This window comes from Chaetomium tenue, assembly GCF_020726465.1.
Source record: "Chaetomium tenue strain MPI-SDFR-AT-0079 chromosome Unknown F5144scaffold_3, whole genome shotgun sequence".
In the NCBI taxonomy this organism is placed as follows: domain Eukaryota; kingdom Fungi; phylum Ascomycota; class Sordariomycetes; order Sordariales; family Chaetomiaceae; genus Chaetomium; species Chaetomium tenue.
In genome coordinates, this window is record NW_027117331.1 from 240,106 (window position 1) to 264,214 (window position 24,109).

Genomic DNA, 24,109 nt, shown 5'->3' on the forward strand with positions numbered 1-24,109 from the left:
ATGGCTCATTCACCCAGTCACCCTCACCCTGTCACCTCACGCACGCCATGGATCTTGGATCTTTTGACAGCCCCCCTCCCCTCCGGCTCCGGGCCCGATAGCGGGATGGGAGGACAAGGTCGGCACGGTCCTTATCGGATCGGATATCGGATACCATTGCCCTTCACGGCAACCAAAGCCCCCTATCATCTCATATCTGCGACGATCAACAATCTCAAGGTTGTGCGGCTGCAACACCGTTTTCGCTTGTTATCAACAACCTTCCCAGCTAAGGTTGCCCCTCCTTGCCTGCCCGTCTTACGCCGCAATATCACGGCATGGAGGGGTAGCAATCAACAAAGTGCTGGCCCTGCTGCAATCTGTAGCTACCGTAATTTCACATGCGCACTTGCATCTGCAAAATGCAAACATCCTTTCCGAGAAAACAACAACCTGCCGCACAGAGTTACCGTGCTTTAACGAAGCTGCATGCCCCCCCAATGCAGGCCGAGATGGATTTTGCAAAAAAACTATCCGATGGCCGATCCTTAGCATCCGAAATGCGATACCTACATGAGACGAGTCCTGCAAGGCAACCACACCTCCCAGGCTCTCCCGGTCGGCCATGGACGAGACCGCCTCTCAACGGCCTTGGCCGTGCAGTAGCGCCGCCGCGGCCTGCTTGCATAAGCTGCCCGTTTGGGCCAATCGAGCCGTCGGAACAGGGAACGGGCATGTGTGCGACTCGGGGTGGTTGCGAGATTGCTGTGCAGCTTTGTGCAGTGGTGGTGGTGATCGTGTTTCTTGTCTCGGTCGTTATCCACCACTGACATTGCATCCGCGACTTCGTCCGACATTGAAACATGCACTCCTCGAGCCACTGACCGTTCGTTCGGTTTGTGGCCCGCTGGGGCATGCTGCCTGCGGCTAGAATTGCTTGCCGCATGCGTCTCGGCTGTGGCTCAGGTTGTGGACCTTGTGGTTCACCGGTTGCGCTGCCAGGGTAGGATGGGCGGCATGTCGTACATTGCTGTCTGCAGCCGGTGAAGTGCAGTGTGTACGTCGTCCACCTTGAGGTGCAAAGAAGGTGTGGATGCTAATCGTGTGGCGTTTGTTCGACCCGGACGTTCGTGCTTGTGGCCCCCGGCGTCGCACGGCGGAAATGATCAGCTTCGAGAATTCTCGTCGTTCGTTCGATCATCGGACACAAGAATTCGCCATCCGGCTTCTTTGGCTGCTGGTGATAGGGACCTTGAGAGTCCTCGGGGCAGACCTATCAAACGGATCGTCCCGGCCGCCGTTTCGGGTGGCCACCGGCCGGTAACCGCGGGCGGATGCTGTGGTGTGCTCTCCGTGTACGATACAGAAAATAGCCCCCTCCTCCCCCTTCGTTCAACGCACCCTCGCGCCGCAGCCGCCGCACACCCCTCCTCCACCGCGTGGCGTTAAGGTGTACCCAGTCGATAGCGCGCCTCTGGTTTGGCCACTGCAAGTCTGCAATCTAGGACTCCGCCGGGGCTTCCATTCGTCATATCTCACAATTACGGGCAGCGAAGGGGGTATCCACCCACCTTGACCGCGTTTGCTGTCTGCTGCATACTACTGGTCTCCCAAGGTGAAGACTAAACCCCCTAGCTTGACCGGCGTTTGCCCCGGCGGCACCTCACCCACACCGGGACACACCCCCGGAGGCGGGGAACCGGCCGATAATATCCACAGACATTGCCCACTGGGGCCCGACGCAGCCACGCCAGGACCCTTTGGGTCTGCAATGCAGTTACAGACGACCATCGCGAGGACAGAATGACGAGTGGGACCAACCAAGATCCAGGGGTTTAGGGGTCGGAACATGACATGACGCGAACCAACGCCCAGAGCATCGGGATCTACGGTGCTTGCCTCCACAAGCTTGCATTCACACCTTCCCTTTCCCGTGAGCAAGCAGAACGAACGATCCCACCATTGTAGCTAACATATGTTTGATCCGAGCTCCAGGACGCGACCGTTGAGAAGCTGTGTTACCCCTCTACTGATGATAACCGAGCCGCCCTCCTTGCAACCGCATGAAGGAATGCACACCGTGACGCGATGGGAAATCACGGGGCTGGCTTTCTCCGCGTTTACTACTATGACAGCATCCGTCTTGATAAAGGGAACTTATGCAAATGGTGACCGAGCCAATGGGAGATATTTCAGGGGTTTCCTCGGGGTTGCTGGTGTAACGGGGTAAGTGGTTGCTGGGAGGGGCCGGGACCAGCCTCGAATCGAGCCAGTTGGCGGGCCGGCGCGGTTGACGGTTTGGGTGGGAAGCACAAGCGCTGACCGGTGGGTTGAGTCTTGATTCCCATCATTAAGGACCGTGTGGGTTGTCCTCGGGTACGGGGTGCGGCCTTCGGCATTACGCTCCCGGGGGGTGCTGGCCGAAACGAGGGCGTCGGTGTTCGGCCAGAATGGGACTCACCGGCAGCGAGCCCCTTTTCTTGATGTCAAACTCGCATGATTGATGTTGACCGAGATGATCTGTCTAGAAGGTCCACTGCAACTTCTCCAACCCTTGATATTGTTTCACACCCTCGTGGATACACCGGTGTGGTGTTTGGTTATCGCTCGCCCCTCTCCGCCCTCTCGCTTATCTCGCCATCATCGCCTCACTTCTCCGCGAGGGCATGTGCCAGACTTTGGCCCGGGCACTGTGCAGTTGGGTAGAGTGACGGACAAGTGGTATCTGCCTCGCCACACCACCACCTGCTTGACTGGGCGGAGTGGTGGGCGGGGTGGTGGAGAGAGGTGGCCGCCCGACCTCTATGCCGAGACCTCACGGTAGATGCGAGGCACCTGTGTGGCACACCGAGAGGGGTGGGTGTGTGTCTGCTACTATGAGTGTCCTCAATTCATGATGCTGGTGGTGGGCAGTCAAGGTGAGGGGGTAACATGAATGACGAGTCGATGTTAAGACAACTACGAATGTTCGAAACAAACTTACATTTAATCAACAGTAAGACAGCAAGAATCTACTTACACGTCTACCTTCGTAGTAACAGGGCAACCAATGCGAGAGAATAAAACACTGTCATTTGGGTTTCGATTGTGTATCCCACGGTAATACAATGTCTCTTATCCCGTTATGGCAGCCGGACCGGTAGCTAGTTCGAAATAAAAAGCTTTTGGGCAACTGTGAAATCCTTGAATTACATGAGAGGTATCAGGGATTCCATACTTCAAAGTCGTCACGCTATCTCAAAACCTGTCACGCCACCGACGGGTAACGTAACTAACAAGTAACAACCCATAGACCGGCTAACTCTCCACTTTCAGTGAATTGTGGCATCGCCGGTCCAGGCCATGTAGCCGCCCGACTGTTATAGCACCGGTCTGGACATCCCCTCAGACCGGTGTACGGCAATGAATCTAAGAAGGGTGGTATGAAACCCCCGGAACACCGCATCTCCACGCCTCGAGCATAAACAAGGATGGGGACTAGATACGAGGTTCTGGCACTGGCAATTGCCCATTACACCTTCATTTGCTCTCAGGGTCGCAGTTTCTTGGCCTTCCTAGAAGGAGATTGTAGAGCATGTCTAGCCAGATACAAGGGCGGTTCAGGAGGTAGGACGTTGGATATCGCCCCAACACCAACCCCATTTGAGAGTGTTCGCAACATATTGCTCCCTTATCACCAACCAACCACTCTACCGTTCTTCGCCTCCGAAGAACCGCAGCACCGATCCGTGTAAACAACCATTACGTAATAATGCAACCACCAGCTCCCCACATAACCTAAACTTCGCCGCCCTGCAACCCCCGACGATCCCATCCCCTCTCACCCAACCGTGCATGTGTATGCGCCCCATTAAGCGACTGGTCCAGGCCATTCCAGGGTTTTTGACGCCCCCTCGGCGTCCTGTACTTTATTAGGGTGCTTGATCTTCAGGGTTTGGTGGGCGATCCTTTGGGTGGTGCGTCATTGGAGTTTGCTCAGGGGTTGGGGGGTGTTGATCGCCGTTGGGGAATTTTTGGGATCGTCGTGAGAAGGGGTTGCGGGCTGGGTTGGGGCGGGATGGTAGTTGTGAGAGTAAACCAAGATAGTTTAGATAGGGGGCTGACAAGGAGGGCGGTGGTGTGATTGTGGCTAAGAAAATGAGCAATTGTATTGTTGGTGGTGGTGATGGATTGTCGGTTGAAGAACCCAAGTACGTTCGTTGCCTTGAATCCATTTATGTTTTGATGACAACATCATTTTGATTCGGGCTCTGGCCTGTTTCTATTTTGAACTTGATGTCGCTGTGTTTGTTTGGTGGTTGTCACAGCCACATCAACACCCCCTCTCCACAAGGGTGAAATAGGGGATACAAACATCATCCAAATCAAGTAAACAAAACAATTCAATACCCCTAACTAACAATCTACCCTCTCAAAATACACCAAACAAACTCCAACTCCCACCTTCCTCCCAACAACCCCCAACCTCCTACCCCCCATCCCCATCCCCATCCACCCCTACCCCCTTCATCATCAACGAACCACCGCATCCTTCCCATTCCCACCCCCGCGCCCACCCCCGTTAGTACTAGTATTAGTATTGACACCAGAGCGCCCGCCACCACCGCCGCCGCCGCCCGCCGTAGTGGTCGTCGTACTCGCCTTGGTCGTCGGCGTCGTCTTGTTGACGGCCGCCGCCGCGCCGCGGCCCTGCGACCCCTGGGGCTGGGCCGGGGCCTGCGGCGTCGTCCGGCTGTTGCTGGTGCTGCTCGACGCGTTGCCGTTGCCGTTGCCGTTGCTGCTCGTGCTGTTGGAGCGGGGTCTGGCCGAGGGGGGGCTGAGGCGCGTTGGGCCGCCGCCGCTGGTGGAGGTGGTGGTGGTGGTGGATGTTGTCGTTGTTGTCGAGCTGGTGGCTCGGGGGGACTTGGGGGCGCTCGCGCTCGCGGTCGCGCTCGGCGAGCGGGCGCTGCTCAGGCGGGGGGTGCTGTTCCCGGTGGTTGAGGAGGTCGCGCTGGTGCTGGAGATGGTCGGGAGCTTGGCTATGGTGGGGGTGCTCCGGCCAGTGGTGGATCTGTTGGATGATGTTGATTGTGATGTTTGACTGCCGAGGGAAGCTTTCCGGGTGGTAGTCGTGGTTGAAGACGGCCCCTTTTTTAAAGGGGCTGCCCCTTTTCCCAGATACGAACCCAGTGCGCCACGGAGGATGTTCATTTCGTCGTCGGTCTCGAATCCGCGATCGTGGCCTTCGTTGTAGAATTCCATCACCGTCACAGGGGTCGCCTTGCGGTCGTACGCGCCGTGCTTACGGAAGGATTCCCACTCGACGGGGAAGGTGACGTTCATCTTCGTGCTGAAAAGGGCGGTCTGGTCCCGTTCCGGCTTGCCGCGCAGGAACTCCTTCACCAGGTCGGGCTGGTTGAAGCCGATCAGCATGGTGAGATACGCGGCGTCCCTCTCCATGGCGTCGGCTCTGGGGTTGAACTTGGGCAGCCACTCAAACATGGCTGGGTTAGACCCGTCCGAGTGACCGTCGGAGCCGAGGACTTGCAAGCCGTTATAGCAGGGCTGATACGGGTCCAACAGCTTCATCAACAGCTTTTTATTCTCGGCAGGGGAAGCAAGCTCCCCACGGTTCCAGAACATACCCATCCGGACCCGGCGCAGCGCGTATAGCCTGAAGTCGATGGGATCGCCGTTGGGGTCCTCTGGCATGTTGCGAACGTTGGGAGGACCGGAGAACTCCGCAGCTACCGACATCATGGTGTTGAAGTAGATTTGATGTACCTTGCTTTCTGGCAGCGCGAATTCGCGCAGGTTCTGGGACTTGGCGACGTAGCTCGATTGCAGAAATTCGCGGACCGTGTAGTGGGCCAGGTTGACCGTCTTGTCCGGGTGCACTTTGATGAGGCAGATGCAGTGGCGGCGCATCATGTCGATGTTGTAAAAGGTGTTCACGCCGGGGCCGCCAACGACGGCGGTGACAAGCGTGGGTGAGTATATCGCGCCGATCTGTTCCTGGGAAGCCATGATCATAGCCAGGGCTCGGAGGGCATATCCACGATTCTTCGCATCAATCTTCCGCAGGATACGTTCGTACGTCCCATTAAGGGTCGGGGGGAGGTGCAAGATCTCCGTCTCGACTTCTTTGGCGCTACCACACTCGGCCAGGTACTCCAGTTGGCAGGCCGCATACCGGAACCTAAATAACTGTGTGTCAGCGTGAACAAACCCTCTGACGTCTGGTACAGGACCACCTACATTCCCTGCGCCATGGTTGGCACGGTGTCGGCAACCTTATCTCGGAGTTTACGGCCCCATCCCTCGTACTGAGGCTCGCGGAGCGCCGAGGCGACGTATTTCTTGATGTCTTCCTCGACGCCCTTGTTGGACATGGATACCGAGACGGACCGGGGCTTGAAGGCTGCTTCGACGTCCTGGTACTCGCGGCTGGTGACGGCGAGACGGATCTTGGCGAAACGCTGGTGAGACCCGAGGTTGCAGAGGATATTGAGTAGGTCCTTGCGGGGGCTGCTTTCGTCGACGGCGTCGAGGACGACATAAGCGACCTGGAACTGTGTCAGGACGGCTTCGAGGCAGTCGAGCAGGTCCGGGATGCTAGGCTCCAAGCCTTCGTGGAACAACTCGTTGAGGATGACGGGGATGAAGTCGGCTTCGCGGCAGAACTGGCAGATGATCCACCTCAGAAATGGAATCGCTTCGTCCTTGTTGCGGCCATGGAAGCAGTAATAGTAGGAGTAGCCGATGCTCTTGTCTGTCTTTGCACGGGCGCGGACTTGTTGAATCATAGTGTAGGCCATGACGGTTTTACCAGCGCCAGGGATGCCGTGAAGCCAGAAGAAGCGTGCTCTAGCCGCGGGGGACAAGTCGATCCACTCTTTGAATTCCTTGGACCGGAGCAGCCACAGCCCTGTCTCACTCTCGTGCGCTTGACCAGCGCTGTTGTGGTTCTTGGAAGGGTTGACTTGCTCGAGCCACTCGTAGACATCAGCCCGTTGGTTTCCTACAAGATTGATTGTTAGCCTGATCAGATAGTGAGCATCGGTTGTGAGGCCGGTCACTCACTGTCTAGCTTAGCCTGCATGGTGTTGATGGTGGTCTTGACTTCGGACACATCCTTGCCAATCTTCTTGACATCATGGCTCAACTCGGTGGTGAGGCCGAGGCTGAGGGTCGCCTTGTGGGCCCTCAAGTGCTTGAGCAGCATGTCGCACGTCCCCTTCTTGCCGCCGGTACCCCAGGCGAGGGCATTGAGGATGATTTTGGCCTTGTCCCTCTTGGTCATCTTGCCGTCGCCATCTTTGAGCATGGGCTTGGGCACCAGCTTCAAGAGCTGCTCCATACAATCCTGGCAGTCTTGCAGAGTCTTGCCGATCTGGCGTTTCAGCCGTTGCTCATCCTCTGCTCTGTTGTCGCTAAGCGTTAGGATTAATTCAACCGACTTTATGGTTGCTTCCAAGCTCGCCGTCTCGATCAGGATAAGCTTGAGGTCGTTGGGACAATCACCCCGAACAGCGTCGATGTAGTACCGGCAATTGCCGTACAGCTGCATCGAAAAGCCGATCAAGGTGGCGAAGGTGGAGGCGAGGGCGAGAGCTTCCATGGTTGCGGATGTATATATAAATAAGCTGGCGTAATATTGGGGGTTGCTAACATAGGGAAGAACGAGGGAAAGAACAAAGGAAAGAAGGCAATACCAGCTTGCAATTCAGGTGAGGTTAAGAACGGACTAGATCATGAGGTGGTGGTGGGGGCTAGGAGGGAAGGATGCTAGATCTTATAAGTTGGGTGACATTGTCGATAGTGATATTCGAAATACGCCATTGGATGCCGGATTGGTAGGGTCGTAATACTTTTGGATTTATAAAACCGGAAAAGAACAAATGTCGGTTGAAACTGCCTTTCCCTTCATCAAGACCTGTGCCGGTTGACGAGGGAGGCCTCGGGTCAGCCAGCGATAAGCTTCAAGGTCCAGCTCCGGAGCGTGGGGGGGGTTAGCCTTTTACTTAGTGTCTTTCTGAAACCGCCTCTTTCCGAGCTGTCGCGTTATGGCCCTTGGAGTGACCTAGAAGCTGGCCAGCTTGGAAAGGGGGTATGAGATGTTTTGATACTTAACCCTAACCCTTGGCCGGTCTCATCGCGGCCCAGCCCAGCTTCCTCCTGACGCTTCGCCTCTTTAAGCGCTGACTTGCTGACACCAGGAGTAGGATTGGTCATCCACTCTAGGCTCGCCGTAAAAGATAGCAAGGCTTCCCCTGAGAAGGATTCTATTCTTGATAGCCATGCCGCCCGCCGCTCCATGGCTTCGAGTGTTAAGTCCGGGGCTCCGCGGAGATTATCTGAGTCCCGGATCCCGCCGAACTTGACCTTTTCTCGCTCATCTAGGCCATATCTAGCGCTAAGCCGCGCGAAAGAACCGACTTAACTTCTAAGCCCGGGGGTTCGGATCAGAGCGGGTCGAGAGATCCTGCCGGTAGCCCATCAGTCTCAACTCGGCGCCCACCTTCTGTGGATGATGGATCATCATGACAGGGCAACAGTCCAAAGCCTCAAACAGGTTATCCGTTGGGTCAGCTGGCGAATACGCGTATAGCAGCGACAAAAATCTAGGGTTTTGCTGTTTTACGAGGTCGGCGTTTACTAGGTACCCTACCGGTCCTCGTGCGCTTTACCTTTCATTTTTCCATTGTTGGAATTTCCCCTCAAAGAGGAGAGCTGTCAGCTCAGGCACCTAGTTCCGCCGTTTTGACAGGATTCTTGCTAGAGTACTGCGGCCATTGCATGGATGTAGCTGGTTATTGCCTAGATGTTGTTGAATCTTTGATCCTGCGGAGGACGGCGATGGCGGCCATGGCAAGGATCGCCCTACTTCATTCGTGTGTTGTCGCATTCGGCTTTATCTTGCGCCAATAAGATGGGGGCCAGAAAGCGATCGGTCAGATAATCCGTGAGATGTTTAGAGGTCCGAGTCCGGCTGGCTACGCCCCGGCCCCACGCAGCTGACATTGAACTTGATAATGCTCTCGCTTCTAACTGCCGTTGAAAAGTATCGACAGCAATGTTACTCAAGTGAACGAGATCGTAGTGCGAATGACTGCCGGGTCCAGCTATAGCTAGTTACTAGGGATCATGCTTGATTTGTGATGGACACATCGTGGGGGAATACTTACTTACCTAGGTACCCTTCCTCGCTGTAGGCCTGATCAACCGAGTTGGATGCATGCGCTCATTAGCGGTTCCCGGAAACTGGCAATTTCCTATTAGCCAATGCGAAGGTTATCGACCTCGAACAGTGTGAATACCCTCACTTGTGATGCATCACCCTCCCATGATCGACGGCACCCATGTTGCCATCATGCTTGAGCGGTTTGGCGTCGAGGTGACGAAAGCGCAGATTACGGTGGGGCGTAGTCGATGTCGATTTGGTCTGTGTGCGTACCGGACGAAGACCTGTGCCGCCAATGGTTCCGGCTGTACTTCGTCTGACTTGCAGATCTGATTAGTATTGGGATTTAGGGGTCATGCTGTACGAGCGGGGGACGACCAAAGTAGGTAGTTTCACAAGCAAGTCGAAGCCAGAAGTTTAGAATCGAGGATTACTACTTAAATAAACGTTATAACTCCCAAAGCTTCCAAGAAATTCCTCCGTCTATATCATACTTGGCATATCATAGCCTGCATGCCGAGTAGCCGAGCAGAATGCCCGTTTCGCGGTCTTGTTACCGTATATGGCGGAGATGCCTCTTGGCTTTGCGGCACTATGGCGCTTCTTTCCCCTATCAACAGGGCAGGGCACCTCTCAACCTCGTCCTGATGTGAGAAAGGAATTTGTCATCTTCTGATAGCAGTTTCAAGCCTTGAGATAACCTAAGCTAGGGCAGGCCACAGCAGGTTATTGTCAGCATGCCCGTCTGATGCCAAGGTCCGCGCCTCAACCGCTATCAGGCGAGGGGGCGTTGTTGCTGTTGGCGGCGATGGCCTGTTTCAGAATGCAAGGTCGACCTGAAACAACTTGAAGTACAAAGGATGGCCCCTGACCTTGGCGAGTCCGATTCCGCAGAGCCGCAACTTTAACTCAGCCTCGGACGTTGTCAGCACTTGTGAGGTATTATCATTACAATCACGATATGTCAGCCGGTCTCCACCAGACCCCATCCACCGGGTACCCTACACGGCAGTATCAATCTTCCTGATCAAGTAAACCGTAAACAAAATAAGAGTAAAAAAAAAAAAAAAAAAACAATGACAAATATCCTCCCCCTCCCCCCTCCGCCTCAACCCCAGCCTAATAAACCCACCTCGGCTCCCCCTCCCAAAGCGGACTATCCTCCATCCTACACTCCACCCTCGCCACACCACCCCCCCTGTTTCCCCATCTCCTCCTCCCCCCCTTCACCCTCCCCGTATCCGCCAACCAACACGCCCGATCACTCGCCGCCGCCACCGCCCCCGCACAATGGGCCACCTCCTGCCGACTGACGCGGGCATCGTCGCGCGGGAGCCAGAGGCGCGGCACGGGCGTCCACATCTCGGGGGGCCAGTAGGCGCGCTTGGCGTAATCGGCGGGTAAGGGGTGGGCGTCGGGGTCTGGACCGGGGTTGATGCGGGGTTGGAGGAGGCGGAAGGATTGGTAGATTTCGGGGTGCAGGAAGGTGAGCAGGATGTTGGGGGGGCGGGAGGGGTCGGGGGTGATGGAGAGTTTGATTTGGGTGAGGATGCGGGTGAGGCGGCTGGTGTTGCTGGGGGGGTTGTTGGGGGTGTTGTGGGGGGTGTTGTGGGGGGAGTTGGAAGGTTGTGGGGAGGTGGTGAAGGTGGATTTGAAGAGGGATTTGCTCCATTGGGTGACTTGGTATTTCAGGCTGCTGCTGCCTTCGATGCCGCGGAGTTGGATGTCGGTGTCGAGGTCGTGGTTGGGCGCGTCGCCTGGTAGGCTGTCCGTGTCGTCGTCGTCGGTCATGTTGTAGTAGTCTGCGGCCAGGCCGCCGGTCGGGTATGGCGCTGGATGGGCGGTGTCGTCGCCTGGCTGTTCGTCTTGTGCGATGGGGCCCATGTCCTTTTCGAGGGCGAGCGTGCGCGGGAGTTTGTTGAGGAGTGGTGTCATGGCTTCGCTGAGTGAGATGTGCACGAGTGCGGTGAAGCCGAGGAAGATGGCCATCAGGAGCAGCGGGCCGATCGAGGCCTTCAGGGCGAAGAGGCCGATGAGGCAGACCTCGGCGATGTATAGCCCGGTCATGAGCTGCATGAGTGCGCGGGGGTAGAAGAGCCCCTTGCTATCGGGGCCAGTGTCGTAGACATAAATCAGGTTGTAGCGGTAGATGTAGCTGGTGAAAAACATGCCGAGCCCCGCAAAGACCAGGACCATGGGTGCGATGCAGGAATAACTGATAGCTAGCATGGGGTTAGCACGGGCTTCGCGCGATGAAGACGAAATGGACTAACCGATTACGCCCAGGTTGGTGAAGCGAGGGAACTCGCTACCCCAGTGCACCTCTCGCATTTTGCGCCAGCGGTAGAAGCGCCGTCTCGGATTCGGAAGCGTTTTCGCGATGACTTCGTGCCGAATGAGGTCACCAATGTTGGCGAGCCTTGTGGTGCCGGCGGCGAGGCACTGGATGAGAATGTACGACAAGTAAAAGTTGGACGCTTTGGGTAGGTTCTCGGACAGCATGTCCTTTACCATGAGCGGGTTCTGTATGATGTCGAAAACGGCCGCGGAGGCAGCCGAGGTAAGTGTGGTGACGAGGAATACCTGCACAACCTGGAAAAAGAAGTAGGCGTGCTGCACGTACAGCTCCACCAGAGCACGGGAGGGCAGGCCGGCGACCCTTGCACAGCCCCTGAGCATCCATGGGACGGCCGCCATGAGCCAAGAGAGGGCGAGCGCCGGTAAAAGACCTTGAATGACGCCCAGGATCGGACCGGGAAGCAGCATAACCCATTGGAGGAAAAATACTGTCTCGCTGAGGGACTTGAGATTGGTGACCATACCCACGAGGGCGGCAGGAATGGACCAAAAGACGACGGCAACGGAGATAACGCCCATCATAAAGAAGCGGCGCATGATGTGCTCCCACCAACGGATCCGTAGTGTACTCCAGATGATCTCGTCGGGCTGGAGGCCGATATAGCAGGGTGACATATGCAGCGGCTGGTGGTGGGCTAAGATTTGGAAGCCTGCTTGGGCACTGGCTTGCGAGTCAAACTCGATAAAGGCCGCGTTGAGCGAGGCGCCATCTCCTCCGCGAAACTTCCGGCGGAGCTTCCAGATATCTTTGTTGAGCACCTTCAGCCTTGCCCTGGTCCACCGGATGGTATCAACCCGGCGCCCAAAGTTCCGGAGCGGGCGATGGTGAGGCCGGGACTGCACCGGCAGCCAGAGGGCGGCCACAGAGCCTCTGACATCCGGCAGCGATGGGTCCAGGCCGTACGGGTGCGTGTACTCGGGATCTGTTGTCTTTGCCAAAGTTGGGCTATCGGAAACGGACAGTTGACGCTCGGCAAAATGTTCCGAGGTGTCGATGACGTGCCCCTTTTCGGCTTCATTTTGTGAAGGCCGAGGCGAATTGGCATCGGTTTCGTTGAGGTGATTGTTTAACGTGGAGGCAGCCGGATACTTGTTGAGATGCTTTTGACGCGAGGCGTTCGCCAGCCTGATGAGTCTAACCTCTGCTTGCTGCAACCGATCCGCAGTTTCCTCGCGGTCCTCGACAAGGGCACGCACGGCGCTCGTGTCCTTGACGATCCAGATGTTCTTGGCCGAATCGCCGAACACTTTTCGCAGCGTAGCCTCTTCCAAGTAGGGTTTTGGAATGCAAGTGAACAAGACGGTCCTGGAGGAGAGCCGTTTCGAGTAATTTGGCGAGAGCAGATACGCCTGCCGGAGGTTGACATAGTAGATGCACTCGCGGCAAATCATGAACAAGACGAATCCTGCGTCGAGAGTTAGTAGATTTACCGGTGCCGAAACCCATCAGTCACGAACCGAAAAAGCACCATGCGACGAGAACATGGGCGTAGTACTTGGTGGCGAGTTTGACGTTGCCGATGGTTAGGGAATCCAGCTCGAGTAGTCCGCTGGCGCCGGTGGCGTTTATGGGAAGCAGGACAGGCCAGACAACGACGACGCCAGCAAGGCAGATGATGGAGAGCATGCGGAGGAAGCGGAGGAAAAAGAAGCCATCTAGGGAGCAATTGTTGAGGATATAGTCATCCTTGATGGCGAAGAAGGGCTTGATCCAGTTGAACCAGCCCTCGGGGAGCTCGGGGCTCGGGGTTCTACGATACACCTCGTGAGCTACAGGGGACGGACACGGCGGTGAATTGCACACGGCGGCTACTCACTCTGGCCCACGGAGGGACGGCAGGGTCCTCGCAGCGTAAACACGGTGGCATTTCCGGCGGAAGACGAAGAAGATGAGGAAGCAGACGGCCGAGTAGATGACGACGGGGATGAAGGTGCTTCCGAGGGAAGATAGCGACTCGGACTTTTTGCCATCGTCGGCCGGATTGAAGTTGACGAGGGTGCCGCCGCCATCGCTATCGTTGCGACCGGATCCAATGCGTCCATCGGCACTTTCGTTCTATCAACAAGTCAGCCCCACCATCATCCTCATCATCACAATAAGCAGCTGGCACACTGTGCAACCAAGGGACAGCGCAAGCAAGCAAGAAAGCAAGCAAGCACATGAATCAACAAGCACTTGATGACATCAATCGGACCCTGTATTCCCGGTGGGTGGCGCACGCGGCACACCATGCACCACCATGAAGATTGAAGGGCACAAGTAAACGTAAAAGTAACCTACAATGCCGAGCACTCGCCGCTCGAGATGGACGATCTGGATAACCCAATCCATCGTCGCGCGCTACAATCACGACGGGGATTCGCGATAGGGCGGCTGCGACATGGTGTGCGTCGGTGGTTGTTGACCGTTAAGCTATTCGTACACTAGCTCGGGATGGTCTTGACTCTTGTGTGGAGAGAGAGAAGTGGGTGTGTCGTGTGTGGCGAGCGCAAAATCAGAGGAGAAAAGTTCCCCACCAACCCCCTTGGGTCCCCACGCCTTCCCTGGGCTCAGTCAGCTTGGCGAGAAGCCCTCCCGGGATTGTGCGTGTCTCATCCTTTTCAGCAGCGGCTGGCTGCCAATCAATTGCGGATTTGGCATGTCCTGGGGAATTAGTGCGGACCCTTCCAAGCCACAGCAGGCTGCGCCAACGATGCGCTGGAGCTTCGGGATTTGCAGGGACCTGCAGCCTGCATGCATCGCCGAATCCAAAATGCCACGAACCGGGAGAAAGGAAACGGGCGCTAAAATAAAATCGGTGATTGCCGCAACTCAATTCAGCGCATCGAAATGTTGAACGAAAGCCATGAATATTACCATCTCCGATGTTGCAAGGTTGCAGACGATAGTCCACAGGGATGGATGGGGATTGAAGGCTGGGCAACAAGAGATCAACGCGAACATTCACCGGCAGCACGGAATTGTGTAACGTGGGGTTGGGCCGAGATCGAGTTGTTGCTTTTTGTGGATGTGACGGATGCAAGATCCGGCAGCGTGAAGTGCCCAATAGTTTGGGGTTAGGGTTGGTATGCTGTCGTCGATGGTCCAGCCAGGCTATCACACGGGCAAGGTTGGCTACTGCTTTTGCTATTAGCTACCTCTGGCTATCTTCATTACACTGTCCGTGGCTCTAGCAAGGGCAGTGATGATAATAGTGTGATGATACCTTGGATCCATCCCGGCGTCTTGTATGATATGTACAAAGAGAGCACTACATGGACTCACACCGCACAGCAAACTAGATAATCAACAAAGCAAGACGGCCCGAGTAGAACGAGAAGTAATGCGGTAGTTGACGTTGGTTGGATTGCATGTTGGCCTTGATGACTGCCTTCATGTCGTTGTGCTCCCCGAAGCACTCGGGTTAGCTGAGGCATCACCACTCTCCAAACTCGTACCCACAAACACAACCAAAACGGCCGTATAGGCAGCTGTTGCGGTCAAAACATCCTTTCCTGTGCTGTCCGTGGCACCAAACGCAGGTGCGAGGCCGAATAGGAAGACGGCAACTGAGGTGGTGATCAGGCTGACATTGGTGCTCTGGACCTTGGACATGACGATCGTGGGCAAGATGAGGGCGATGCCGCCAAAGAGAGCCATGGTGAAGCGCGAGGCAAAGGCGTGTTTTCTAGCCATCTCAGCCCGGCTCATGCGAGGCCGCTTCTTCCCTAGCACAATGACCGGTGGCACGTCCGACACGGTAGCGGTGGTGGCCTACGACAATGGTTAGTAGAACGTTGATGATATGGAGGACATGATGGACCGTAGCGCAGATAAGTAAAGAACATGCTTTGCGTCTGCCCCATAACTCCCACTTGAATATTTCAATACCCAATCTGATCCATGTGTTCAAGCGACCGTTTTTGTCGACCGCACCCCGGAGAACAACAAAATCGTCATCATTTGCGGGCTCCCAGCATCTCGTCGCCTCTTCAGGGAGGAGGGATTGAGATGCTAGCTCATCGAGTTCTCGTCTGAGACGCTTGATATTTTCGGGGCTTGGGGGCTCTAGGTTTTTCAGATGAGCCATCTCCAACAAGGCGCTGTCTGTGATGGTGGGAAAAGTAACACACGAAGTTAGCTAGGTCATTACAATGTCTTGACCCTTACCAAGTGGCTGGCGAGTAGGTAGGTGGGTTCTCCTTGGCTCACTGTATTCTCCGAGTTTCTCCTTTAAATCCTTCCACACTTTTCTTCGTTTGGTTTCCAGGATATCTTGCGGCTGGTTTTGAGGAAGGGGGGCGTTATTGGAGGCGAGCGGGTGGGCCGGCATGTACCAGGCATTGGGGCTTCCGTCCCCGGGAGCAGTTGTTTGTGGATACAATTGCTTGAACTGATCAGTCAACTTTTGAACCTCGTCTTGTAAAACGAGCAGATTCAGCAAATTGAATTCATTGAAACGCCGAAAGATTGCCCAGTCCTCTTCTTCGGCCATCAACGTCGCCGGGGCAGACAGGACCCTGGGGTCTGGCCCACCGTCCGGTTGAGCTGTTGTCATCTGCGTCGCTTGGGGGTGCTAACTTGTAATTTCTAGGGGATGGACAACGCACATGAGGACAAGAAGTGTCAGCCTGGGGTTTTAGCAGCCATTGACGTGTTCGGGCGGGGTAAATTCGCCCAATGGCAGGGGAAATAAGCATGCAAGGCTTGGAGGCCTGATCAGGTCTACGAGGATACCCGAGTTTCTCTTCCCTCCTAAGCCCTGATCCCCGAGCATTCTGTAACACCGGCACTAACTGCGTGTGTAATTTGGTGCGCTTTATTAGTCCATAGCTCGACGTTACCCAGTATCCACCCTATCTCGGCCGTAACTGGAACCGTTGCTGTCACTACTAGCTTCATAAATACTAGACTGCCCGCCTACAATATACTAGGACGGGGTTGGAAGCTCCGCGCCGATATCAGCGTCGTGAATACTCTCAATACCTTGGAGACTGCAAAGGTCTAATGGACTCGTTACTGTTCCCAAAAGAGGACGCGGGATGGGGGGCACAGTTTTATTCACTGCTACTGGTAACTTTTAATCTGACTTGTACGGGTGCAACCGAGCCGAGATATTACCAACCCATTAGATACATGTACTTGTATCGGTGATGTTGATTAGACTCATCGGCGTTTAGTTCCAACTATTTGCAAGCCGCTGTAAGAACTTCACCTTACTCCCATCCCCTTCCCACCCGAATCCTCCCCACACCCCTCACAGAGCAACAAAGCTTGACGGCCCCGTGTAGCTATTGCCGCCCGGAAAGTCGGACGACGGCAGGAAGTAGTCAAAGTTGGACGTCGGCGAGCCGACCTGGGAGATCAACAGGCGGTACTGGCCCGAGACCACCTGGATGCGGACACGGACGTTGGGGTCCGACGGCGAGCAGACGAAGGGGCCGATGGCCGTGCCGATGGTGGTGGGGATCGTGCCGCCGGACGTCACGAAGCTGCAGCTGGCGCCCGTGTTCTCGGGGATGAGGGTGTAGTTGAGGGTCCAGCTGGGCGTTGTGTTAGGTGGTTGTGTTGGGCTTTTGCAGGGGATGGGGGGGAGACTTACGTGCACTGGGTCGCGGTGCAGGAGAGGGCAAAGGGGTTGATGTTAACGCTGGTGGCGCGGGCTTCCACGGGAGAGGCGGACGCGGCGGTGGAGAAGAGGGCGGCAGCGCCGGCGACGATGGTGGAAAGCTGCATGTTGATGATTTGGTTGGTGTTCCGAAACGGAGTTGGAAGTAGATAGATGAGTTGATAGAGTTAATGAGTCTGTTGGGAATTGAAGTGAACTGCTACACGGCGGAGAGCAGACCTTCTTATAGACAAGGTCATACACACTTTCGATTCAGTGTCTAGTTGCTTGCACGTGCGTTGTCCGAGAGGCGGTTACCCACATCACGCAGTCTTGTCAACAGAGAAATATGGTTCACGGCTCGGTGAGGAGGGCCTACGTGCTATTTACGCATTACTGCGTCAATAGTCGCATCCTATCCAAAGTTTGAGCCAGCTGACGCACCACATCTGTTCCCCGACCCCTGCAACAATTGCCCAGCCCGTATCACTTTGGAGTTGACAGGGCTTGGAATATGGTAGCGAAGGCAGCTTCACCCTCCATCATCGAACAACCAGCCTGAATAGGTAGTCGTTGGGGGTTTCTAGTGTTAGGTCTGAAGGTGATTGAACGTTCACAGAATGCTTTTGCGATAGCAAAAGCGGAGAGAAATAACCCAAAGTAAAACAACTTAATATTAGCTGTGGTTGATAGGGTCACACACATTCTTCTCCCCAAAGGTAAGCATCTTAACCAAGCGAGCCCTTACTTTGGGACGCGAGACGAGGTCCGAGCTGGCTCCTTAGCCATGCAGGTTCATCACACATGCCACTGGACCAAGCCAGCATCTAGCGCTGACGCGCGCGGTCGCAAGGTGACCTATCAGAAAAAAGGTGTGAAACAGATGATCAAATAGGGTCAACTGGGTAGGCATAGAACTTGGGAAAGGATTCTAGACTCTTTGGAATCAGTCACATTCTATGAGCGGTTTGTGCAGCGGTGTTCTGTGACTTCCATTCCAAGGTGTATATTGAACCCCTGAGCCGCGGTGGTAGCTCCTCTCCGGAAACTAACAGAAAAAGGGCACTGTTCTTTGCCTGAAGATGACTGAGAGACACAACTGTTCGTTCGTATGCTATAAAGAGGCAGCTTCTCGGCTTTCTCTCCGTTTCAAACATCATCTCATGACCGCCCACACGCAACCAATGGCGGTTCAATCCACGCGAATAGCAAGGTAGTTCTTCTAATCCGAGGACGGAACCATTACCCTGCAGGCTCGGACTTACCAAAACCAGGGAAAATAATTGGATGATGCTGAAGCATCAGATAAACCGGGCAAGCTCCGGTTATTCATAAATGCATCTTATTGCCAGTAGGGAAAAAAGCCAACTCCCGAGTGCAGATGTCGACCAAATCTCGACAAAACTCACCGGGAAGTCCAAAGGAGCTGTGTTCATCCATTTGCATTCTTACTTTTTTATCAAATCTTTTATTGGACTTATTTTATTCGGGTTTCTTTCCTTTTTCTTCTTGACGTATTTTTGAGTTTGACTCCATTTAGCTACATGGAGTAGTCACATGCAGAGGGGAATATCCCGAGTCATGCTCTCCAACAAAGTTATTCCGTATTGTGCACTTGGAAGCTGAAGCTGCTTCTGAGCTCAACAGCCAAGGTCCTAGCTTTGATATGTTCGAGACAGCTGTGAAAATGAGAGCCCGCTGCGCCACGCACCTGTCTCAGTGTGACTGCTCTTATACCCGGCTTCCCGGGAGACTGCCCGGCGCCAGTACGGAACAAGCCGCGTCAGCTGCTGAAGTAAGCATGCTGGGGGTCAACGGCTTGAGTTGCCGAGTGGACATGCGTGTAGATCGTTGATTCACCGAAACAAGCAACCCCTCCGCCGCTCCCCCTCCCCCCCTCAAAGACTCCCCAACATCACCACCATCAACACCCTCCCTACTCAACACCATACCCATCATGGCATCAGAGAGTATCGAGCCCGCCTTCGAAGCGGCCATCGCCTCGGGGGAGATCAAAGGCGGCGTCATCTGCGCGACCAACACCTCCGGCGAGTTCACGTACAATGCCACGCTCGGCGAGCGCACGCTCCTGTCCGGGGAAAAGCGCCCCCACCAACTCGACGACATGCTCTACCTCGCCTCCGCCACCAAACTGCTCGCCACCATCGCCGCGCTGCAGTGCGTCGAAGACGGCCTGCTGTCCCTCACCGGCGACCTCTCCCCACACGCACCCGAACTCTCGCGACTACCCGTCCTCACCGACGACGACGAGGGCGCCGAGCCCGTCCCCGCGCAGCGGCCCATCACCCTCGCGATGCTGCTCACGCACACGTCGGGACTGAGCTACGACTTCCTCGTCCCGCGGCTGGCGCAGTGGCGGCGGAAGAACGAGGCGCCGCTGGCCGCGGGCGCGCGCCGGCCCGTCGAGGAGGCCTTCGCCTACCCGCTGGCCTTCCAGCCGGGCACCGGGTGGATGTATGGGCCGGGACTGGACTGGGCGGGGCGCGTGGTGGAGCGGGTGACGGGAGCGACGCTGGGGGATTATGTGCGGCGGCGGATTGCGGCGCCGTTGGGGATTGCGCCGGATGATGCGCAGTTTTATCCGGTGAGGGGCGAGGGGGTGCGCGCGCGGCTGGTGGATCTGAATCCGGAGGATCCGGAGGGGGTGGGCCGCGCGGTGTTGGGTGGTGGGGGAGATATGAATAGGCGTGGTCAGGGGGACTTTGGTGGGCATGGCATGTTCATGACGGGGGAGGGTTATGTCAAGGTGCTGCGGTCGCTGTTGGCTAATGATGGGAAGCTGCTCCGGCCGGAGACGGTGGAAAAGATGTTTGAGAACCATATCGGCCCTGATGCAGCCGAGGGGCACCGTGCCGTGGTGCATGGCCCTGCTGGGGTTTATTTCCGGGTGGGAGTGGACGGAGACAAGAAACTGGGCCATGGTTTCGGCGGCCTACTCACGCTGGAGGATCAGGATGGCTGGTATGGCGACAAGACCATGTCGTGGGGCGGAGGTATGTCCCTTGTTTGGTTTCTTGATCGCAAGAATGACCTCTGCGGACTTGGTGCCATTCAACCCTCGCTCCCTCTCGCAGGCGCCACGGTAGAGGGCTTGAAGCAGACTTTCCGCCATGACATTTACCGCAAGTATGCCGGGTGGAAAAAGGGGCGGGCGCAAAGCTCTTTATAAGTTGGTACCAACTACCTATAGAACTGTGATGGACGAGTGAAGGCTTCGGTGGTTGGGTTCCGTTACCAAGTCTGTTAACCTTTTTCTGTGCCGCTCTACACTGTGATCCGGCCCGAAACGCTTACTGTGTATTTCTACGCATCCAGCGGCATCCAACAGCCTTTGACAAGACCTTGGCTCGTACATCTTCCCCACATTGTGGATCTGCTGACGTGTTGGTTAATTCCGGCCCGGTCTTGGTATTCTCTTTTCTTGTCACTCTTTTTTCGGTGAGATCATTGGAACCTGGTCCGCTCACCTTCTTTCTCTTCTCCTTTTAGAAACGTGGGGCATAGCCGGCCAACGTCGACAACACTTCCCAGTTTTTTTCAACACCCCAGGAATGGAATACCCTGCCATTCACAAAGGATCGATCTCACACCAGGGACAGCGGTACAACGACAAATACGTGATTGTCTACAACTACAAGGACGTGGGTAAGTAACTAGAGCTCCTCAGTCCCAACTCAAACTCCGATCTGACCGGATAGACCCGGACGTTGCGAACAAGGAAGTTACTGCTCTGGTTCAAGACCTTGAGTCGGTAGGACTTCACACAGAGCTGCGGGCCGGCCATGACCACACTCTTTTAGCCTTCGTCAAGGCTCCGCGGAAGGTTTTGGGAAGTTACGTTTACAATTCTCGGTGCGTATTCCAAAATCCCCGTCCCTCGCTCCAGACAGGCCACTCACGGCCACCATGTTAGACTCCAGGATTGGCTGTATGGTATCGTTCAGACTCACCCTGGTGGAGCAAAAGATGCTGTTGTCGATGGCGCATTCGAAGCTGAGGATGTCCTCTCTATGTACCATTTGGTGAACTGGCCCAAGTCAAATGGCGGAGCGGGCATCACTCCGGGCTGGGGCCAGTGGGAAAACGTCGATAGCATCTTCCCTCTGCACGACGAAGCCACCAACCTGTCCCTCTTGAAGCACCTGAGCAGCCGGTTCTTCCTGACTGGCTTTGACCTAGACCAGATCCGGAATCTGTTTGGAACCAAGGTAATTTGCTGTCCCCCTTATCAACCATCGACTCGACTTTGCGAGACCCAGCAGCTCACGTTTACCAGGTCGCTTTTTACTTTGCATTCATCCAGACCTACGTCGTTTTCCTCACATTCCCTGCCCTCACCGGGCTCATCGCTTGGCAATTCTTGCCCACCTATTCCCCCACGTACGCTATCCTCACCACTGTGTGGTGTACCATTTTTCTCGAGTACTGGAAGATCCAGCAGATCGACCTCAGCATTAGATGGGACGTCAAGGGCGTGGGTACAGTCAAGGTGAACCGACCCCAGTTCCGATGGGAGAGAGTCACCGTAGACAGTACAGGTCGAAAGAGGCATTACGTTTCGAAGCGGAAGCAGGTCTTGCGTCAGCTCCTACAGATTCCAGTCATGGCGGCAGCCACGCTAGTCTTGAGCATCATCATACTCGGCGTTTTCGCTCTCGAGACGTTGGTGTCTGAAGGCTACAACGGCCCGTACAAGAACGTCATTGTAAGTGCCCTCCGTGATCTCAGCGGCATCTCCAATGTTAACAGCATTACAGGAATATGTTCCTACAATCCTGCTCGGCGTCGCCCTACCGCAGATCAACAGCTACCTCGAGAACATCGCTACCCTGATTACGGACTTTGAGAACCACCGGACCGCGGACAATTATGATATGTCACGCACGCAGAAGTTTTTCTTTCTTCAGATTATCACGAATTACCTCCCGATCTTCATCACTGCCTTTCTTTATGTTCCTTTCGGCGACCAGCTGATTCCTCTTCTCGAGTCTCTCGCTAGAAAGTTTGGTGGTTCCTACGTGTCGAAGCACCTCGGCCACACTCATCACATCGACGGCGACAGACTACGTACCGAGATCATTGCGTTGACGGTTTCTGGCCAACTCTCATCTTTCTTCGAGGAGAACCTGTTGCCCATTCTCAAGCGTAAATTCTTTGAATGGTACCGCAACTTTCGCACCACTAAGGCTGAATCATCCGACTTCTCCTCGATCGCCAATGATGACCCGAACGAAATGGAACTCCTCGACAGCGCGCGCAGGCAAGCAGCACTAGAGCCGTACAACGTTCAAGACGACATTGCCGAGATCGCCCTCCAGTTCGGGACCTTGGCTCTTTTCTCTCCCGTCTGGCCCTTGATCTCGATCGGCTTTTTCCTCAACAACATTATCGAGCTCCGGACCGATTTCTTCAAGTTGACGCAAGGACACCAGCGCCCTGCACCTGTCCGAACGGACGGCATCGGTCCATGGATTGCCTCGCTCGACTTTCTTGCGTGGGCTGGAAGCATCTCGACCGGCGCCATCGTGCACCTGTACAGCCCCAAAACCATAGCCGGAGGGGCCTGGTGGGCTCTCCCCATTACTGTCTTTATCAGCGAGCATATATTCCTTATGTTACGCGCCATGGTGCGCTTCCTTCTCGACCGCATAGGCTCGGAGCAGATCCGCAAGCAGAGGAATGCCCAGTATCTCTCGCGGGTCAAGCACTTGGAAGAGATCGAGGCGAATCGACGTGCCAATCTCATGGTGACGCCTGCGGAAAGAGAACGCGGGAGGTCGATCCGGGCCACGAGCAGCGATGCTTTCTTTGCGAAGCAGGTGGAGGAGGGCGTGAGTGCACAGGTGGCCATCAACTTGATGCAGGCTTTTCGGAAGGCCAAGAGTGGAGAGGGTGCCAGCCAGCAACCCAAATTAGACTAAGCCTATAGACGATGGTGGTGTGGGTGGGTGCCGTTTTGAGTTTTGGCACGGATGTCGACTTGACGAAGGCACTGGGGGTGCAACAAGGATGGATGGAATGGGATTAAAAGATAGAGCTACAGTACCTTGTTCATTAATCTACTCAGTTGTAATAATACTATCAATTAGATAGGTAAGATACGTATTCATCGCCGCAGATTTGAGGTACTGAACCAACCGCTTCCAACTTCTTTGGCACTCGCCAGCAGCAACCAACGCAAGGGTATCAATAACGCACCGCCGTCGGCCCCAGCGCCATATCCTTCGGATCACACTGAACGCCCTCGATCGCCGCCTCCACTCTCAGCCAGCTTTCCCTCAGCACCAACTCCGTCGTCCCCAGGCTCACCCCCTCCCTGCGCATATACAACGCCCTCAACTTCGGCAACACCACCACATCCCCAACACAATACCGCAATATCCCCTCCTCCAACGGCCTCACAGCAAACAGATCCCCCGACAGCCCCCCCTCCCGCCCCAACCCAGCCTTAACCTCCTGCTTCACCCCCAATCACTCCTTCGCCCGCCCCTCCACGTCCCCACCCCACCCACCACCCTCCCCATCCCCAACACCAAATCCCTCTCCACGCACCTCGCCAACCCACTCACATACACCCCCCTTCCCCACACCGGCCTCGTCAAAAACTCCAGCAGCTGCAGGTCAAACACCCCCGCTAGGCGCACGCGGTGCAGCCCGTACAGGGCGTCGGCGTCGGCGCGCGCGTCCCACAGACACTTCTCGATGGTGGGGTCTTGGAGCAGGGTGCCGAGGGTGCGGTGGTGTTGGCGGTGGGCGAGGGGGGCGGTTGGGGGGGTTTGTGGGGGGGTTTGTGGGGGGGGTTGGAAGGTCCCTTGGGGGGGTCTGAGGGTTGAGCGGGGGTGTGCTGGGGGTTGACTTTGAGCGGGGCCAGGGGGTGTGGGGGTTTGTGGTTGTTCGGATTCGGACTGTTTTGCTTGTGCGGGCGGGGGTGGTGAAGGCGGCGTGGCCGAGGGATTGGATGTCGATGACGTAGGTTGTGTTTTGGGGTTGGAGGTGGACG

The 24,109-nt window shown here is 55.7% G+C and overlaps 5 protein-coding genes across 5 annotated transcripts; 1 reads left to right on the plus strand and 4 right to left on the minus strand.

The window, feature by feature from the left end:
* Nucleotides 1–4,552: 4,552 nt before the first annotated feature.
* On the minus strand, nt 4,553–7,810 carry F5144DRAFT_643955 (uncharacterized protein; the record flags this gene model as incomplete). Its single annotated transcript, XM_066792833.1, has 4 exons — nt 7,042–7,810; nt 6,217–6,979; nt 4,648–6,157; nt 4,553–4,615 (listed from the first exon to the last, which is right to left on the minus strand). The coding sequence occupies exons 1-4, from the start codon at nt 7,577–7,579 to the stop codon at nt 4,553–4,555; spliced, it is 2,874 nt and encodes a 957-aa protein (XP_066644111.1). The 5' UTR covers nt 7,580–7,810.
* A 2,451-nt stretch (nt 7,811–10,261) lies between these two features.
* On the minus strand, nt 10,262–13,832 carry F5144DRAFT_487398 (uncharacterized protein; the record flags this gene model as incomplete). The annotated part of the gene is made up of 5 exons (XM_066785606.1): nt 10,262–11,364; nt 11,416–12,906; nt 12,959–13,251; nt 13,318–13,556; nt 13,782–13,832. The coding sequence occupies 5 exons, from the start codon at nt 13,830–13,832 to the stop codon at nt 10,262–10,264; spliced, it is 3,177 nt and encodes a 1,058-aa protein (XP_066644112.1).
* Nucleotides 13,833–14,717: 885 nt separating this feature from the next.
* F5144DRAFT_158796 (uncharacterized protein) lies at nt 14,718–16,115 on the minus strand. Its single transcript, XM_066782507.1, has 3 exons — nt 15,693–16,115; nt 15,331–15,587; nt 14,718–15,254 (listed from the first exon to the last, which is right to left on the minus strand). Exons 1-3 carry the CDS (start codon nt 16,036–16,038, stop codon nt 14,874–14,876), a joined length of 984 nt encoding a protein of 327 aa, XP_066644113.1. The 5' UTR covers nt 16,039–16,115; the 3' UTR covers nt 14,718–14,873.
* Nucleotides 16,116–16,238: 123 nt separating this feature from the next.
* On the minus strand, nt 16,239–17,387 carry F5144DRAFT_610677 (uncharacterized protein). Its single transcript, XM_066791670.1, has 2 exons — nt 17,083–17,387; nt 16,239–17,023 (listed from the first exon to the last, which is right to left on the minus strand). The coding sequence occupies exons 1-2, from the start codon at nt 17,214–17,216 to the stop codon at nt 16,738–16,740; spliced, it is 420 nt and encodes a 139-aa protein (XP_066644114.1). The 5' UTR covers nt 17,217–17,387; the 3' UTR covers nt 16,239–16,737.
* Nucleotides 17,388–18,937: 1,550 nt separating this feature from the next.
* Nucleotides 18,938–23,935, plus strand: F5144DRAFT_619350 (calcium-activated chloride channel-domain-containing protein; the record flags this gene model as incomplete). The annotated part of the gene is made up of 10 exons (XM_066791963.1): nt 18,938–20,235; nt 20,300–20,303; nt 20,828–20,961; nt 21,023–21,317; nt 21,386–21,814; nt 21,867–22,061; nt 22,098–22,199; nt 22,230–22,940; nt 23,381–23,604; nt 23,917–23,935. The coding sequence occupies exons 1-10, from the start codon at nt 19,046–19,048 to the stop codon at nt 23,933–23,935; spliced, it is 3,303 nt and encodes a 1,100-aa protein (XP_066644115.1). The 5' UTR covers nt 18,938–19,045.
* Between the last annotated feature and the right edge of the window lie 174 nt (nt 23,936–24,109).